The sequence below is a fragment of the Hippopotamus amphibius genome, chromosome 11, assembly GCF_030028045.1.
Source record: "Hippopotamus amphibius kiboko isolate mHipAmp2 chromosome 11, mHipAmp2.hap2, whole genome shotgun sequence".
NCBI lineage: Eukaryota > Metazoa > Chordata > Mammalia > Artiodactyla > Hippopotamidae > Hippopotamus > Hippopotamus amphibius.
Genome location: NC_080196.1, coordinates 13,851,062 through 13,870,551, shown reverse-complemented (window position 1 = coordinate 13,870,551; position 19,490 = coordinate 13,851,062). Strand labels below are relative to the sequence as shown.

Below are 19,490 nucleotides of genomic sequence, written 5' to 3'. Positions count from 1 at the left end.
ACTAATAAAATAATTCTGGAACTAAGTGTCCCCTGGAAAATCATGTACTTTTTATAACACTGAGATATATTCAAATTTCCCCTTTGCTTCACCTTCTTTTCCAAATACACAGTTCTCATTCTGTGCTTTTCCATCCCCCTAAAAATCCCCTCTCTTCTCTACTAAGTCGTAGCCTATCCATTCTTAAAGGAACTACTTTCATGTGCTTGTCTTACTTTTGGTGTCACAGAACATGCATCTTGTTCATTGTTCTCCTCTACTGATTTTTTTTTTTTTTCAGATTATTTGCCTGATGGAAATGAAGCATGGCTGGGGCTTCCTCCTGAGGGTTCTCAGATGGGCAGGGAGGGGAAAAAGTGCTTGAGGGATGGGCGGGGCGAGGTGGGGGGCAGGGTTCTGTAACACCTGGTACCCAGCCTGTGGCCATGCTGCTGGGTTTCTCCCTGCTTCCTCCCCGGTGAGTTTAGACCTGGGAGTCCCCTCTGGGCTCCTCTCCCTCTCCGTGAAGCAGGGGTCACAGTGGTGTCCGCCTCATAGGATTCTGGTGAGACACAGGTGGATTAACCCACGCCGTGTGTCCGGAATGGGGCTCGCACATAGCTGCTCACAGCGTGCTTGCTGCTGCGAAGATTCTGGAGGCGTGTGCAGTGAGCGCACAGCGGCCGCTCAACGGGCACTGGGTGGGCAAGTGGCAGGCACACAGCAGGCGCTCAGCTGATGCTCAGCAGGTGCACAGTGTGCTCAGCAGGTGCTCAGCAGGCACACAGTGGACCACGGGTGGGCACACAGCAGGCACGTAGCAGGCGCACAGGGTGTATGCAGCAGGTGCTCAGCAGGCACACAGCGGACCACGGGTGGGCACACAGCAGGCACGTAGCAGGCGCACAGGGTGTATGCAGCAGGTGCTCAGCAGGCACACAGCAGACCACGGGTGGGCACACAGCAGGCACGTAGCAGGCGCACAGGGTGTACGCAGCAGGAGCTCACCAGGCACCTGGCAGCAGGCGTAGACACAGCAGATACTCAGCAGGCACAGAGTGCGTATTCATCAGGCACTAAGCAAACACTGGACTGTGACCCCCCTGAGGGCAGGCCTATCTCTAGTTCATTCTGGAATCTTCCAGGTGCAAGTGTCCTTTAAAAGGACCAGCTTCCCACCACACAGTCAGGCTTCTCCCCTTACATAGTGGGAATGTGGCGTGGGGTCCCGTTTTCCATCTGGGAATGTGTACCAGGTGCTGAGGACCCACGGGGCCAGGAGGGTAGTGGGATCTTCCTGGAGCTCCAGTTCTTCTGAACAGTTTTAGGGAGAAACTTGGAGTGTGTATTGACCATGCACGGTGTGTTATGGGGTATACCCCTGGCAGACCCCTGTGGGCTCCAGAGGGTGGGCCTGGGGCAGCATGGTGCCTGCTTGGCCCTGCAAGTACCCTGGCCAGGGGGATGTGAGAAGCACCAGGTCCCCCAGTGAGGTGTCCCTGCAGAGGCCAGGGTTTGGACTGGAAAGTCCAGTCCTCCAGTCAGTACTTATTGAGCACCTACTTTGTGCTGGGTGCTCTTTTCTATTCATTTCATAAAGATGGCCTTTCTCTCTTCGGACTGTAGGCAAGAGCTACTTCTCATCCTATTTGTGTGCCCCAATACACCTGACACAGTGTGACTGAGGTGGGTGGAGATCTGTTGTCTAATATAAATCATCACATACTTTCAACACCAGGACTGATAAGTAAATGTCTGTTATTCATTGTTCATTCAACAAATGACCAATTTCAGCTACTTACTAGACACCCTGGGTATACAAAGATGAAAAATAGAGGCTTTGATCCTCAGAAATCTCACAGTATGAAAAAGGAAAGAGATTTCTAAACATAACATAAAAAATAATAAGAAGCAATGTAATAACTGACATATCCCACAAGATAACAAAAATAAAATTATTAATGAATATCTGCGAACAGATCTTACGGGATGGAAGTAAGAAAGTTTTTAAAATACAGAAACATTTTGATATACAGAATGTTTTTTATTCCTTTTCGTTCAAGTATCCACAATCAAGTTTCCCCTTTTAATCAGCTCTAAAGTCAGGAGGTAAACCTGGTCCCTCCTAATCACAGTAGAAAGCAGATGACACATGCTGAGATGAAACACAATGAGATTAAGTTAGAAAGAGCTAAAGTACCACATAAACACAGATTAAAAAAAAAAATCCCTGGAATAGCAATTCTGTAGGTAGCCAGAGTTTGGAAGGTGTAAAAGTGAAAGAAGAGTCTCCTTCCAGATATTAGAATAAAGATTCTGCACTTAAAGGAAACACTGAGCAAGGACACCGGCAGTCATGACCAGCTCACAAGAGCCCATTGCCTCTCTTTCCAACTCCATGTTCAAGGACATCACACTGGGCTACTGGAAGTCAGCCCAGGTGGAAGTATTTACACCACAGAAATTGGTAAGCATGTATAGATGTATAGACATCAAAGCCTCCCCCTACCAAAAAAAAAATCTGTTTACAATATATCACTGAAAGCAAGCCAAATTGAGAGTGAACACATAAATACATAAAACCAACTCCAGCACAGACAAGTATGGAGCACAGAGTGGGAAAGTGAAGGACAGAACTCACACAGCAAAAAACCAAGTCAAGACTATAATAGAAGGGATGGTTCTTTCAACCAGATTTGCTGATCGACTTTTCCCACTTCCTGAATATCCTATATGTAGACAGGTATTTATCCCGGAAGTCACATTCACGAATGTCCATATCTTCCTCTAAAGAGTATTTAGTATTTGGTTATGTATTCTAGTTTACTATTCATTAATTGCTTTTTGCATATCTTCTGGGATCTTCAGCTCCAGAGGCAGCCACCCTAGAGGACAGGCTTAGTTTCCACTTAGAAACACAGCATGTCACAAGGAGGTATTTTTGGATCTTGCTACCAGGCTTCCAAGCACCCCTCACGAGGCCAATCAGCGCCGTCAGATGGGATGCAGTCAGTATGTTCCCATCCATGCCAGTGGATCGAAAAATTTCCCTTTAAAAATGCAGAGGGTCAGGGGAGAAAACAGAGACCAGATATCTACTGATTGAAACCAATGACTTCTTTCTCAAACAGGGCCCGCTTCTCCCATCAGCCCCCCTTTTAAATAATTTCAATAAAAAGAAAGCACTGCTAGTTAGAATCATAGGATTAAAACCTGGAGAAATGTCCATCCACACAGGAGGTACCCACGGCTGCGATACAATATCTTTTGTTTATGGAACGTTTGTTTTGGGGCACAGATTTTTTTTACATAGGTACTTGAGCCTGTCCTAGGGCTTTTAAATACTGCTCTAGTTATGTGAAAGATACTTACCAAAGGAAGTGTGCTACTGTCTTCTTGGTAAACCATTAAAGGCAGAGCAAATTCTGGTGGGTAGGAGGACAGGGGTTGGGGTGGAGGCAATCTAGCCAAATTCATTAAAGTCCTCTCAGTTTTATATTTCTATGTTAAAGTAAGGAGCAAAGTAAGTTAAAGAGGAGTTAAGGATGGAGTATTCAAGGGAGTGGTGACTCAGTTTCTCTCACTGGAGATACAGATGGGACTGCAGAGATTTCTCCCTTACAGTCAAATAGCCACATGCTTCAGAAATTCATGGAGGACATTTCTGAATTAGAAGAAAAAGTACATTGGTGTCTCTGGACCTTTTAGACACGAAGAATACTTAATTTGTTTTTCTCTCTGCCTTCTCTATTTTTCACTCATGACAGAGACCCCTCAGCTCAAATGCACACTTTCTACTCTTTCAGCTGGGTAACTATTGATTTGGTTAGAATTGGGAAAGATAAGCCTTTGGGACTGTTGCACTTGTAAGAACCAGATGACAGTGAGCAAACATCACTTCTGCTTTTGAGGGTTTTTTATAGCTGTGCATTTTTAAACATCACATTTAAGTCTATATGTGAGAACCATGAATAAGCAGCCAATCTACACATGGTTTTGATCTGAAAGATTTCCAACTTTTATCCAAATAATGAAAAAGAGACTTACACATGTAATAAGGTGGTCCAATTTGACAAGAAGCTAAGCAAGCAGGGGGGAGAGTCACAGCAAATAATCTGGGGATAGTCATCAAGGGTCTGATCATAGGTTGTGATGAGAAGGCCTAAACGTGATGAGAAGCCACTGGAGGAGAGGGCCACTTGGATCAGGGGCGTGCTGTGATATGATTTCCATTTTTAGAAGATTATTCTGGCTACTGTAGGAAAAATAGATGGTAGCAGAATAGAGTGGCTGCACAGAGATCTAGTAAAAGGCTACTGCAGTTATCTAATTCAAGATGATACATCTAATCCAAGATGACATGTGTTAGAAGTGAAAGTACTGAAAATGTGGAGCATATTTTGAAGGTGAAACTGTCAAGATTTCGTGGTAGAGATGCAGTTGGATGCAGTCATCCCAGCTGACAACTACTGACCTAGACAGGTACCTGGAACATAGTATTCGTTGAATAAGTGAAGCAACGTAACAGAAGTGTAAGAAATAGTATCTGTAGATCAATTCCCTATGGTAATAAAAGATAATGAAAGCATCTAATGCAAGTTTCTATATTGTTCAGCCCTGCATCTAGATATTTCCAGAGAACAGATACAACTATCCAGAGAGACATCTGTGTAGGGCATCTTGGAGTCTCTTGGAGAAGAGCTTCCCGCAACAGAACAGGGATCTGGACGTACAAGTCTGGCCAGGTTACACTGAAAAGGGATCTGAGTATAATACGGCATCTGTGCTTCACATTATCCTTCAGTCTGGCTCCCAGAAAAGCAGCTACAAGTAGAAGTCAACAGAGGCTAGAAGAGTTGTTTTACTTCTTTATTTCATTATTATAATGCCAATGTGCCACCAACAGCACAACTTTGCTTCTTATTCCTTAGGTAACAGAGGGGGTACCACAAGTGGGGCCTAGAAGCCAGGCTGGTAGAAAAGGGGAAAACGCTAAAGAGGCATCAGACATTAGCAGCCCTGGAAGCTAACGGGACTTCCCAGAATCCAAGCCAAAAAAGGAACAGATTAATGGACAGCAGGTGGTAGCCAAATCGCTATCACATGAGCAAACGCTGTCTTCACCTCACTCTCTCCTCCACACCAATTATCTGAGAGGAGTTTGAAGGGAAGGAAAGCCCCCAGGTCAAAATGGGGGACTTTCTAAAACACTTTTGATTACTATTATTGTGAATTCAATTCTATCTGCTGGCTTTTGGCTCAGGAAACACAGTTATTCTGTAGATAAACAATATGCACATTATCCAAAACAGTTAAGATTCAGCTTCTTCTTCCAATTTCTATTCCAAAGATGAAAAAAAAAAAAAAAAAAAGAACTGTTGCATATTCAACTAACTTCTTCTGTAGCAGCAGTGATGAAAGCTTCCTGTAGCTCTGAGATGGGGCAAAGCTCAGAAATCTAGAAAAAGAGTACCCTGAACACTTTAATATGAACATGATTTAAAAGTGATTAATTGTAACATACTTACATCAGAGACAGACGAAGTCACAGACTTGAACTGGAATTTAGTTATGAAAGTTAGAATTGATTACTGAAGTAAAGCCCCATGACTATCTGATCTTCATATTCTGCTTCATGTAAATTATGCAAATCAGGAAATGCTATTTAAAACTATTTTCTACTTCTGTTTTCTGACAATTATTAGGACATAGAAACACACCAAGAAATAAAACTGCCATGAAGCCTAAAGACCACATCTGACCCCAGTAATTGTTTTCAGTTTTTAAAAACTAAACTCCAGACCCTTGGTTTTCCCACCTGGAACTAGATATGTGAAGATTGCTTTTTATTCAGTTACATGTTTTCTCAGCTAATACGAGTGGTTTTTTCTGCCATCTTCTACCATTGTGAGACTGTGCCAAAAAAGACATGGCATGAATTTTTATTATTATGGGAAACACCATGCACTCAAGCTAATTTAATTATCAGTTGAGATAAATCAAACTGTTTTAACTTTTATGACCCGCTGCATTTTTAATTATGCCCAAATTAATTTGCTTTCTGCTATCTCAAAGAACAAAGGTCTTCTGCAGATAGTAAAAATGCAATTAACTAAACTGATTGCAATTAACATCTGCTATAGTAAATCTACCCAAACAGAGGTGGCCATCAGCAGAGGGGTTGCTCTCAAGAGAGGTGACAAGAACCACAGCCTTTTAAACTTGGAAAAAACTTCTGAGATTATCTAGTCCAACACTGTTACACTGAGACCAACAGAAGTTAGGAGTCTGCATAACACATAAGCGAGTATATGATGGGATCAGGCCTTTTTTACTCCTAGAATACCATTATTTATGTAAAAACATGATCATGATTTAAAATAGATTTTAATCCCCCCATCACCATGGGAATCTTTTCTCTTTGAAGCAGCTTCTTTGAATGCTCCAGCTCAGCAAGTCACAATCTCCTTGGAGGTGGTCAGAGGAGGTGGAGTCACGCTTTGAGTAAGAATACACAGCATGAAGGACACTGATATGATAGGTGCGGTAAGGAATTCGGCTTATTATCAAGTTTCTATATAACTCTCTAGAATCTAGGACAATAAGGATGGAAACACTGAAAAAGATTTGAATTAAGAGGAAAAGAAAACAGAGTGATATTATTGCGTAAGCAATCGAAGGTATGATCTAGATTCTGGAAGATGCTTTCTCAGTTTAGAAAACTGGGGACAAGATTTAGGGGTGGTAGTGATGAACAGCAACAAGAAGAATAACAATAATGGCAGTAATAATTTACTGAATGCACACCGCGACGTATACAATATTAACTCATTTATTCTCTACAGCAGCCCTCGGACCATCATTCCATTACTATCCCCATTTTCTAGATGAGGGAATAGATGTGCAGACAGGAAGAGGCAAACACTGATGAATATGGTGCCTCTTGTTCAGGTCCCTCTAGAAACCTCACCCAACCAGCTAAAAAACGTCTTTTCTTACAGACACTTCAGTTTTTCAGAGGAGAGCGGAAATATCTAGAGGGCGCTGTTTTAGGTTTAAAACCAATCAACAAAATAGAACGGGATGGTGAAGTTGACGCGTGACGCTGAGGAGAAAGTGTTACCATCTGAAAGCACAGAACAGCTTGGGAAGGAAACCCTAGACTTAGTCATACATTTACCACAAAACACCAGAAGATCAGGCTTAAAAAGAAAACACACACACTCACAGATGATAGGAATGAGCATGTGATGAGAAATCATGAAAAGGAAGGTGACTAATGAGAGATGGGAGGCGTTAAAAAATAAAACTGAACTGATGATAAAGTCATTTAGTATCACCCCATCTTAAAAAGCAAAAACATTAAAAGAAACCAAATAGCTACACAGGGAGCTCTGGTGAGATAAGACTTTAATAATTAGATAGAAAAGATGGAGTGGGAGCATTTCACCAAGGACAAACACAAGAGCGAGATGAAATTCGAAGAGCCGTCTCATAAATGTTAAGACTCAAAATGAAAGGAGGCTTGTGAAAAATGCTGAGAACAAAAGAGCTTTCAAAAAAAGATGGAACCATAGCTTGACGCCACATCTGGAATTGCACCTGGCACACAATAGATACTCAGTACATAAACAAGTACATATTGAATACATGAGTGAATGCAGTAGGATTAACAGATAACAGGAAAATAAGTTCCTATTGTATTCACTTTTTTATGAAGGAGAACAATAATGGCACTTAAACCATTTGTAAGAGTTTCTAACCACTATATAATAATACAAAAACCCAAGAACGGACACACTCACCTACCAAGGAACTGAAGCAACTTGCAATTACAGTAAATAAAAAGGGTCACGAAAATTAGAAAAAGCTCTTAAGGACTAGAGATGGATAATCTTAACCCAGCTTTCAAAACAAACTAATTTGAAAAAGTAGGTTCTGGAAATAAGAGACACACAAAATTCCAGCCTTAATCATCAGACGTGTGCTTTGAGAACCAGGAGAAAGTAAAGCAATAATCACTAACACATGCCAAACTTAGTATTCCCTTCTCTTTGTTAATATTGGAAGACAGAGGCAGAAAAGAAAACCCACAAACACAGCAGTAGCCAATGGAAAAATCACAGATGGATGGAAAGTGAATTCATAGAATAACTAATCAGTGCCAAGTGGCATTTCTCTGCTTTGTGTAAACAGAGTGATGATTTGGGACCATTTCTATTTAAAAGATTTTCCCCACAAAGACAAAGATGAAAACAAAGACATAAAAGACAAGTTAATCACCTACGTAACATAAGGTAGAAGAAAATTAGAACACTATGACAAACTAAAAACTAAAAAGAAACTTGGTAGGCAATAAGAATTGGACAACACTAATGATAATTTTTCTAAGATAGACAGCTGCCACTAATCTGATTCTACATTTTTTCCAGAGTAAAAACAATCTCTCTAATTCTATCTCAAAGTCCAGCCAATGAGTTTTACTTTCCACCCGTTAGTCATTTAACCCATTCATAATATTAGTATTTAATACATCTCAAGATCTTCTTTTAAACAGTTCCACATAAAATATTTTCACCACATAGACCTCAAAGTCACCTAGCTGGGAAGTGCTGAGTTAGAGGTGCATATGAAGTCTATTAGGTAAAAAGGAGGTATACAATTTAGTTAAAGTTTATCCCTATCACATAAACTGCATTATGTAGCATGTATTAAACTTATTCTTACTTGGAATGTCTATTTTCTAATAATAATTATTTATAATGGATGCTAAGGAAGAATTACACGGTTACAAATTGCCTTCCAAAGTCACCTAAGATCAAAATGTCTCTGGGTTTCAGTTTCCTTTTTTATAAAATGAGGAAGTCGAACCAAATGGTCACCAGATTTAACATACTTCCAAATTTAAAATACTTCCATACTTTGCAATAATATAAATGTCTAATTAAACCACAGAGTTTTACAGTTTGGCAGTTCCTCAAAAACTAAACATAGGACTGCCACATGACCCAGCAATTCCACTTGCTAGCTATGTACCCAAAAGAATCGAGGCAGGGATTGTACCCCAATGTTCACTGCAGCATTATCTGCAATGGCCAAAAGGTGGAAACAAGCCAAGTGTCCGTCAACAATGAATGCATAGACAAAATTACATACAATGGAATATTATTCAGCCAGAAAAAGAAGTTCTGATACATGCTACAGTGTGGACGAACCTTCAAAACATTATACTAAGTGAAATAAGCAGACATAAAAGGAAAATATTGTATGATTCCACTTATATGAAATGCCTAGACTGGGCAAATTCACAGAACAAAGTAGATTAGAGATTATCAGGGGCTGGGAGAAGAGGGAAATGGAAAGTCATTGTTTAATTGTTACAGAGTTTCTGCTTGGGGTGATCAAAGTTTAGCAAGTGGATGGTGGTGATGGCTGTACAACATTGTGAATGTTCTTAATGCCATTGAATTGTATACCTAAAATGGGTGAAATGGTAAATTTTATGTTGTATTTTACCCCAATAATAGAATTACAGAATTCAAAATTATAGAACTCAAAAAATGTTATAGATGAGGAAGCTCAGACACACCTAGGTGGTCCTAGGCAAGTCTCAATCTCTCAATTCTCAGTTTCTTCATCTACAAAATAGGAATAATAAAATCAATTGTCAATTCATGGGATCTGTATGGGGCATCTGCCTAGAACTTGGGAGAAAAGCTAAATTCCATGTATGAGTAAAACTATTTGATGTATAATGCATCAGAAATATGCAAGGCCACTGATAAGAAAGACTGACTCAACTTGCTTAACCTGTAACCAGACTGAACATATTATCACATCCAATGAAGAAATAAGCCAGTCAGAAATACGGTTGAACACGAGAACCTCAAAAAATCCCTGTCAGAAGGCAAAGTGAGGTAGCATCTATCCAAGTACTATCTGGGGCAGAGTGAGAATCTGGCCAATAATTTTCCTTGTGTATCTTGCATATAACAAGCCTATTCCTACTGTAAAGATGGATATGACACTTACCTGCATGTTACTAAGTGAAAGAAGCCAATAAGAGAAGGCTACATACTGTATGATTGCAACTATAGAACATTCTGGAAAGGGCAGAATTATGGACAGTAAAAAGATCAGTGGTTGGCAGGGGTTAAGGGGGAGGAAGGGACAAACAGGCAGAGAACAGAGGATTTTCAGGGCAGTGAAACTACTCTGTGTGATACTGTATTGGTAGATACATAGCATCATTAATTGTTCCAAACTCACAGAATGTACAATACCAAAAAAAAATTGATGTGGCCAATTAATTTCAAGTGTTTTAATCCCATTGACAACAAGACAATCATAATACCTATTTCAATATGAGGATTTTTCCTAGAGACTGTTATGATTATCTCATCGTAGGAAAAAGGGAATAGAAGCCAAACACTGAATATACTTTAAGCTGTTAGCATTTTTATTACCAGCAACTTAACATTTTGAACACTGAGACACAGGAAGGACTCAAGGAAGTGTTTTACATGTATTAATTCATTTAACCCTCATCTCAACCCCACGGTATAGGGACTATTAACATCCTCATTTTACAAAACTGAGGTACAGAAATTAAGGTCACCCAGCTAGTAAGGGGTGGAGCCTGCACAAAGGCTCTTAGCCACTGTTTTTAGAATACACTAAAAATTTATATTCATCCTTGAGAACCAACTCACAGGAAGTTTTAATTTCTGGTACTATTAGAATCTAATTAATTACAAAAGACATTTTATCTAATAAAATGTAAACAACGAGGAATAAGGCCTACTGACAGATGGGGCAGCAGGTGGGTGGGGAAGAGGTTGATGGTCTGGAGGAGAGGTGCATCTGGGGCAAGGGAGCCCTATAAACGGGCTGAGCTCTGGTTACTGGGGGGGGGACTGGTGAGACTGACAGGTCTCACTATTTAAGAAGTCTGAAAATCTAACGCCTTTGACCTTCACCAGGTGACAGCCCTCAAATCATGGCACTGGCTACCAGCCACATCCACCCACGGAGTGAATGCCTGTGTTCCAGCAGTAATTTATTTTTATAATGGAGGGTATTGGGATAAAGTGGAAGACTGGCAGGGCAGATGTTTGACACCATTCATCGGCATCTGATGTTACAATGCTCAGTCTAATCAGCCTATGTGGATGGATTAGGGAGGCCAAGATAAACTACCTCATCATTAATTCCTCTAGTGAGCTCAAGAATCCACACAGGACAGTGCAGACAGGGTACCAGGCCATGTTTTCATCCATTAAACCTCAAACTCATCCGACTCAGCTGGTTCTGAGAGCACGTTCAACAATACCCTATTTGCATCTTCCCAAAGGGCAAAAGTGCAACTCAAAGTAATGTAGCCCAAGAATTTTTAAATAAATTCCACCTTAATATATCAGTCTCATAAATTCAGTTAAACGATATACCCAGGAGAGATGAATCTGGTTTTGGCTTGCTGAAAAAAGTAAGCCTATGAGACTGAACCAAACTTTTGTCAAAGGTAGAGAATGCCATCTTGTGATTCTCCTGCAAATACTCCTACTCTTACCCCTTTATGCTCTACATGGTTTGCTTTCTTTCTTTCATATAAGAATTATCTGTCGGGGTAATTCCAAAAATTAAATGAGATAAATCGCGTTTACCAAATTTACTGGGACACATTAAAAAAAACGTTCCTTTCTTCCCTAACCCATTTACCTCTAGACTTTATTAATCCAGATTAAAAAGCTAGCAATCAGAAAACTGTATGTTCATGCTAGATTAGTTTATTTTATATACTCAACGAAGCCACACCAGTCCTATGAGTTCCAGGGGAAACCATTTTCTCCTACTTCTCAGATACGGAAAAACACACCAAAAAAATGATTCCTTCAGATAAAAAGGCAGTATAAATAGAAAAGCTGTATAAATTACCCCAAGTCTAACATCAGAAAGAAAATCAGTCCAATACATTGTAAACAGTATTAGAATGACATACTCAGCCATCACTATGATTACAAGTGTAATCAGAAGAACAAATGCTGACTATTACAATGAGCAGTGAAAATGTTTGGGTGGATTAATGTTTTGAAGTGATCTTCCAGAGCAGGGAAAATTGGCGGTAAAACCCATTTTGAGGGTCACTTTCTTTTTGTCATACTATTATTGTGAAACCACCCAACTTTTGCAGAACTTCTCTCACATGAGCCCAATTAAAAATACAAAACAACCAACATAAGCTAAATTCTATTTCCTGCTAGTCTGCGTTTTTTTTTTTTTTTTTTTCTGGCTGTGGCTGAGAAAGTTGAAATTTTATGTTGCAATTACTGTTTGCCTTTTTCTGAGTACCCTGGTGGCTCTACTGACAGCTCAGAGCTGTCTGAATCTTCCACGCAGGCTAGTGTGAAGAGGACACATGTAAAACCACATTCACTATCAGGATAAAAAGAAGAGTGTGTACATACCTCGTTCAAATTTTAACCGCTGATAAAGCTGAAACTGATCCACAGGTACCAAACAGGCAATCTGAAACCAGAGACATTGGAAAGATGAGATTTCAGTCATCACAGAGCCCCGAGGTATCAGTCTTTTTATGATCCCTTTTCTTGTTTGTCTTACTGTATCCTCTCTATACCAGCTGTCTGCACATCTCTTTCTCCGTATACTGTTCATACAGCAGCAATTCCCAAATCATCCCCAGTCCTCTGCCATGGCTAGGATTCCCTGCTCAAGGCATCAACTACAGAACTCAGTGATCACCTCCCATTCTTTTATCAGCATCTAACAAGACCAGACAACCAAATTTTTGGACTTCCCAAATTATCTGTGCACGTATATGAACAATGCTCCTCTTCTCTCTTCAGACATTTTTAAAAGATTATAGTGCTAACCTACTGCGCATCATTCTTAAGCCTGAAGATTCAAGTGCAGGGAGTGGCTGGGGTGACATCAAAACAAAACAACAAAAAACAAAACAAAAAAAGATGATAGTTCTAGCTTTAGAACCTTGAAAAACTAAGATCATGTAGCTACTGCCTCAGGAATAATGAAAACGTCATTAATCACCTAGGGAAGAATACTTTCTAAGCAACAGAAAAACCATTTCTTCTGATGAAAATCACTTCATAGGGCCCTTGGTGATTATTCTCATTGCCATCCATGCCCTGGTAGAAAAGAAATGCCTAAGATATTTCTTGTGGCTAGACTCCCATTTCCATTTCAGGTGGCACTAGTAACCAACAGTGATTCATATCTAACTGACATTTTAGATTAATCATTTTTAAATTGCATTTCAAAGGCACATGCAGGAAAAGCTAACTGCTCTTAAACTGGTATTCTAAAAATAACAATTCCACTGACGTCAACATATAAATATACTGACATTGCTCAAAAGACTTAAAACTGAGAAAATCAAACGACTTTAGGTTTTCAGACATTCAGCGAATTGTTGAAGGACACAGTGCAGCCTTGGCAACTGCAACTGTAAAACATGACATATTTTTGGTATAAAATATATCTAGATGAAAGTTCTTGCAACTAATGGAAGTCTGCTTTGAGAAAACCTGAGTTTAAAAATGAGGCATCTAAAATGGCATTTAACAAACATAATACATTTTAAAAGGTAATGAAAATCTAATTCTCCCCCTCACAAAAAAATTCAACTTGTTTATCCTGCAAATGAATTACACTAAGTTAGCTAAAATGCAGGAAGACCCACAAAATGGGCAAGTTCAGTCTTCTACGTGCCAAGTAAAACCTGGTAAAACATAAAGTTAATTATAACATTTTTCTCCAGTTGAGGGAAAAATGTTGCATTTTCATCTGGCACTTTAAATAAAAGCTCCTTAGAAATCATTGGAAAAAAATTATGGTTAATTTTATATGATGTGTATTTTACCATAATTTCTTTAAAAGTATGGTTAGGCTTTTATCATACTGAAAGCCAGTTTTGTTTCATCTGTTATAATACTAACCTGGACATCTTTCCTGAAAGACAAAGATGTCCCAAATTAAATTTAGAGTTGGAGACAGAAGGTGCACAGGCTCGTGAAGGGATGGGAGGCATTAAGGAATCAGAGTATAATTCTTGACTTGGTCACTGATTCACCGCAGGTGGGCAAATAATCTAATACGACATTAACTTTCGGGCCAAGGGTCCTTGGGGAATGATGTTATCTGGGCCCGACAGACCTCAGTGATGTTCTAGAAATCTATTTTTTAACAACCCCCCCCCTCCCCAAAAAAAAGGCTACGTGAGGTCTTTGATTATATGGGACAGTCTTGTACTCTGCCACCACCTAAAATAGTTTCTGGACTGATGAAGACCTTCTTCAAACCCCTGAAAGTCAACCTCTAAAACTTCTGATTTTTTTCCATGACAAGCAATTTATGTAACAGCCAAGTCCAACAGAGTTGATGGAAAATAAAGCAAAGATATTTTAGACACAGATGAAGTTCTAATGAGAAAAATGACAGAAATTAATGCAATAAAAAATCAACAACGGTAGTGATGGAAGTTTAATTTTAAATTAGAGGGGACTTCCCCGGTGGCACAGTGGTTAAGAATCTGCCAGCCAATGCAGGGGACACAGTTCAATCCCTGGTCCAGGAAGATGCCACATGCCATGGAGCAACTAAGCCCGTGTACCACAACTACTGAGCCCACGTGCCACAACTACTGAAGCCTATGCACCTAGAGCCCAAGCTCCACAACAAGAGAAGCCCCCACAATGAGAAGTCCGCGCATCGCAACAAAGAGTAGCCCCCACTCATCTCACCTAGAGAAAGCCTGCCAACACAGCTAAAAATGAATAAAAATAAATTTTAAAAAATTTTAAATTAGAAAGATAAATTTCATCTGAGGACATATTACTGCCAACAGGGAAGTCAGCGGTCTCTAACTTTTTTTTGTCTCTTATTCTACTTTGTATCTCCTATTTATTATTTTATAGCTAAAATGTTTGTATGGAATTAGGTCTTATATGGTAAATCAATTTTTCTATTGAAATGTTTGATCATAAAAAGTTCCACCCCTTCTCACTCTGTCTGATCCTTTTGGAATAAAGTTAACACAAAACACACCAGTCTCTTCTCCAGCCCCTACGTCCTGGACTTGCATTTTCTCCATATATTCATTGAGAGTCTATTATGGGTAAAGCATTGGCTGGAAGCTTGGGATACAAAAGAGGAAGGAGACACTGAAGGTGCTGTCGAGAAACTTAAATTACTCAGGAGGCAATAGGTACACATAAATTTAAAAAAAGATCTATTCCTCGATCTTATCATTTGTTAGATCTCACAGATTAGAGCTAATTTTCTGAAATGTTTTTATATACTTTGACTTCAGATGAGAGAAAGCTGAACCCGATGAGGGGGCGGGGGGTGGGGAGCTGATCCAAACTATTAAATTCCTGGTTCCATTGCTCTTTGGAGCTAAGTCCCCATTGCTCAAGGTCTTTTACAATTATAAGATTGAAATAAATGTGTTAGGATGATTACTGAAGGTTCAGTCAGGCCACAGGTTAAGGGACAACTGCTTAAAAATAGAAACAAATCACAAGGACACTACAATTGATTGCAAAACTGAAAATCCTGGGCTTCCCTGGTGGCACAGTTGTTAAGAATCTGCCTGCCAATGCAGGGGACACAGGTTTGAGCCCTGGTCCAGGAAGATCCCACATGCCACGGAGAAACTAAGCCCATGAACCACAACTACTGAGCCTGCACTCTAGAGCCCACAAGCCACAACTACTGAGCTCACACACACCTACTGAAGCCTGCATGCCTAGAGCCCATGCTCCACAACAGCAGAAGCCACTGCAATGAGAAGCCCGTGCACCACGACAAAGAGTAGCCCCAGCTCACCCCAACTAGAGAAAACCCGTGTACAGCAATGAAGACCCAACGCAGCCAAAAATAAAATAAATAAATTAATTTAAAAAACCCCTGAAAATCCTAGAGAATAATGAAAGAGATTATAATGAGGTGTCTTATGTATACAATTATTCTCTTCCTACCATCAAAGAAATTCCAAGTCATTCAAAACCATACCAAGACATTCCTTTTTAACCTTTTCATTTTGAGATAATTTTAGACGTACAGAAGCTTGCAAAAAATTGTATACAGTTCCTAAATGCCATTCCCCCAACTTCCTCTAATGGGAATACCTTACATAACCATAGTTTATTATTAAAATAATGAAATTGACATTGATATGAAGGCCATATTTAAACTTCACAAATTGTCCCACTAATGTCTTTTTTTTTTTTTTTTTTCAGTCCAAGATCCAATTCAGGATACCACCTATCATTTAGCCGCCATGTCTCCTTAGCCTTCTCCAATCTATGGCAGTTCCTCAGTTTGCTTTTGGCTTTCATGAACTTTACATGTTTGAAAAGTTCAGACCATGTATTTTGTACAATGTTCTCCAATGTGGGTTTGTTTTTTTAATTTTGGTTGCACCGGGTCTTAGTTGCAGCACGTCTGCCCCTAGTTGCAGCTGGTGGGCTCCTTAGTTGTGACATGTGAACGCTCAGTTGTGGCATGCATATGGGATCTAGTTCCCTGACCAGGGATCAAACCCACATCCTCTGCATTGGAAGGTGAATATTTAACCACTGTGCCACCAGGGAGGTCCCTCCAATGTGGGTCTGTCTGATGCTTTCTCATGATTAGGTTGAGGTTGTGGTTTTGTTGTTGTTGTTGTTGTTATTGTTGTTGTTTTTTGGCCTCACTGTGTAGCATGCGGGATCTTAGTTCCCCAAATGGGGATTGAACCCATGTCCTCTGCATTGTGAGCTCCGAGTCTTAACCACTGGACCACCAGGGAAGTTCCAAAGTTGTACATTTTTGGCAAGACTATCACAGAAGTGATGTTGGGCCATCAGGAGATACATGAGGACAAACTATCTCATTACTATTTGGTCTTTAACTTGTTTTTAACAGATTTCTCCACTCTTTGTAACCAACAAGTATCTTATAGGGAGGTATTTTGAGATTGTGCAAATATCTTGTACCTCACACCTTTTCCCACTAATTTTTGAATCTATCAATAATTCTTGCCTATAACAATTATTACTGTGGTATTTGCTTAATGATGGTTTTCTATTTCCATCATTCATTATGTATTTGTTAATTAGAATTCTATTATAAGGAAGAGTTGTCCCTATCCCTCATGTATTTGTTTATTCATTTATTTATTTAGGTCAGCATGGACTAATGGGACTTATTTTACTCAGTGAGTTCTAATCCATTCCTAACAAAACTCATATTCAAGCATCAGAAACAAAAATTTCTAAGTATCTTCTCAACTACTGAAGGAACACTCCCCTCAAATCAACTACTACAAAATTCTGAACTTGATTTAAAGTGACTTTTCATTATTCCTCCTTTGAAATTTGTACTAATCTACCTGTTAAACAAAAATTGCTCTCTCCTCCTAGCCAAGCATAAAAGACCATGTTTTCTCCTCATCACTATAAAAATTATTTCCAAAAAGAAAAACAATTTTAATTCAAAGAGAAGGCAAATTCAGTTTCATTTTAATAGGAAAAAAAATAATATCAGAATAATAACAAAAAGCTACTAATTACCTGCAATCCCTGTATTTTTGTTGTTGTTGTTGTTGTTGTTGTTAAAAATGAACCTGGGGATACTTATTAAATACCCATCTCTTACTCTGTTGAAAGTCTGCACTTTTCCACCCCCCTCTACCTATAGCAGAGCATAAGCAGGGAATTCAGAATATATGCATGTGTGGGATACTGGAACTATCATACATAACAGTTGATTGGATATATCTAACATCTACAAATGAGAAGAAAGAAAAGACACACCCTTGTGGGCCATTATTAACTATGACCATAATATTGGAGCAGACATCACACCTACACTGACACTAACCCTACAAAAACCAAAGAAAAAGAAAGGGCAGACAGGGAAGCCTGCTTGCCAGAGAAGCATTAATGCTAACAGTGTAGTGTATTCTCATTATATTGATAAACACAATATATGCTGTCTTTTAGTTAGAAAAATAAAATGGTTAAAGCACAAAAGCTGGGGATTGGCTTTCACGTATGTACTACCCATCAAGGTCTGGAAAGCCAGGACAGAAGAGGGAAGAAATAGGCCAGACTTTACTTAGAGTTGACCCTTTAAGTCATACTTTTGCTATGGTTGCTTTCAAAAAATAAAGGAACAGGCTGAACGTCGAATACAAAACATCAGTAGATCTGGAGATGGAACTGATCATTATAGCATGTCAAGGTTCTGGCAATTTTTGAAAGGCTATGACTTGCAAAAATACCGGCAAGAGAAATAGTACTGGCCTTACGGATAAATGCCCTGTCGCACTAACACAGAAACTAAGAATGTTTCCTATTGCAACCTAGAAGATAAGAACCGGCACATTCACCAATTCATCTAACTGTAATAAACCACGCTCATACCGGCTATCAAATCCTAGCTGTAGAAACAAGAGGGCATCATTGTCTGAGAGCCAGAAGGCAGGGCTCATTGGAGAAGTGAAAGATGGAAGAGACCTGGAATTCCAGGGCCAGGAATCTTCCAGAAAAGGGCTGCTTTTGCTCTTCTTTTTCCCCCTGTTCTGAGAGGCCTCAGTATGTCTTCCCACATCACCCCCCGCCTCTCTCTCTCAGCCCACCGGTGGGTAAAAGGGATGTGCCCACGTGCACCGCTACTTTCACCCCACTGCTACTGCGGATTACTCTTCTTCTATTTGCCTTTAGTTAGAGAAGCTTAGAAACATCACTGTCCACTTTATGCAGTTTTTAAACAAAGTTTTAAATATGTTTTAAATAGGTTCTCAAACAAAAGTCAGCTTGGAATCTCAAACATGTCTATTAACTCCAGCACAGCAGATTCCTTTATGCTGCGCCACCCCGGAGTTTTACTCTTCTCCAGCCAACATGTTTTATAGCCAAAGCCTGTTACAGACATGCTCAGTCCCTTCCCATTCAGATCCTTAAATCACAGGAACAGCAACATGGCCACTTGCCCGGGAATCCTCATTTTTTCCTCTGCCCCAGCTTCATACTCAGATAATTGGGGGGGGGGGGGAGAGTTAAATGAAACGATGGCAAGTGGAGACAGTGCTAAAGGGTGATTTGGGGGGAACAACAGGATCTCTAATAATTCCAGCAGCCTTTACCAAAGCCACCCTAAATAAACATGTGATATGAGTAAAAACTGTGTTTATTTTGCAAATGTAGCTTCACACTTCTTGGCACCCACTCCTTCATCCCCCCATCCCAGTCCTTGCACAGCGCTCCAACCCTAAATCCCTTTCTATAGCAATTCTGGAGCCACCATTCTTGACAAGAACAGCTGTACCCATTCATCCTCAGGGTGCATGCTGTGGCACCAGCAGTGAAGGCAGGTCATTTTAATGCCCCAGGACTTGGAAGAAGGATTGGTAGGTGAGAAGCTGTTCCCTGCCGTCCACCGCCAACTGGCAGTGGGAAGAATTTCAGCATCTCAGGCCATGTAATGGC

At 40.0% G+C, this 19,490-nt stretch overlaps 1 protein-coding gene across 1 annotated transcript in view; it reads right to left on the bottom strand.

Annotated features, from left to right (window-relative positions):
* RNF144B (ring finger protein 144B) overlaps positions 1–19,490 on the bottom strand; it is a 76,719-nt gene that overhangs the window by 13,684 nt on the left and 43,545 nt on the right. Inside the window, exon 4 of the mRNA XM_057698827.1 lies at positions 12,444–12,504. Coding sequence (XP_057554810.1) covers positions 12,444–12,504 — 61 coding nt within the window. The remainder of the gene's footprint in view (positions 1–12,443; positions 12,505–19,490) is intronic.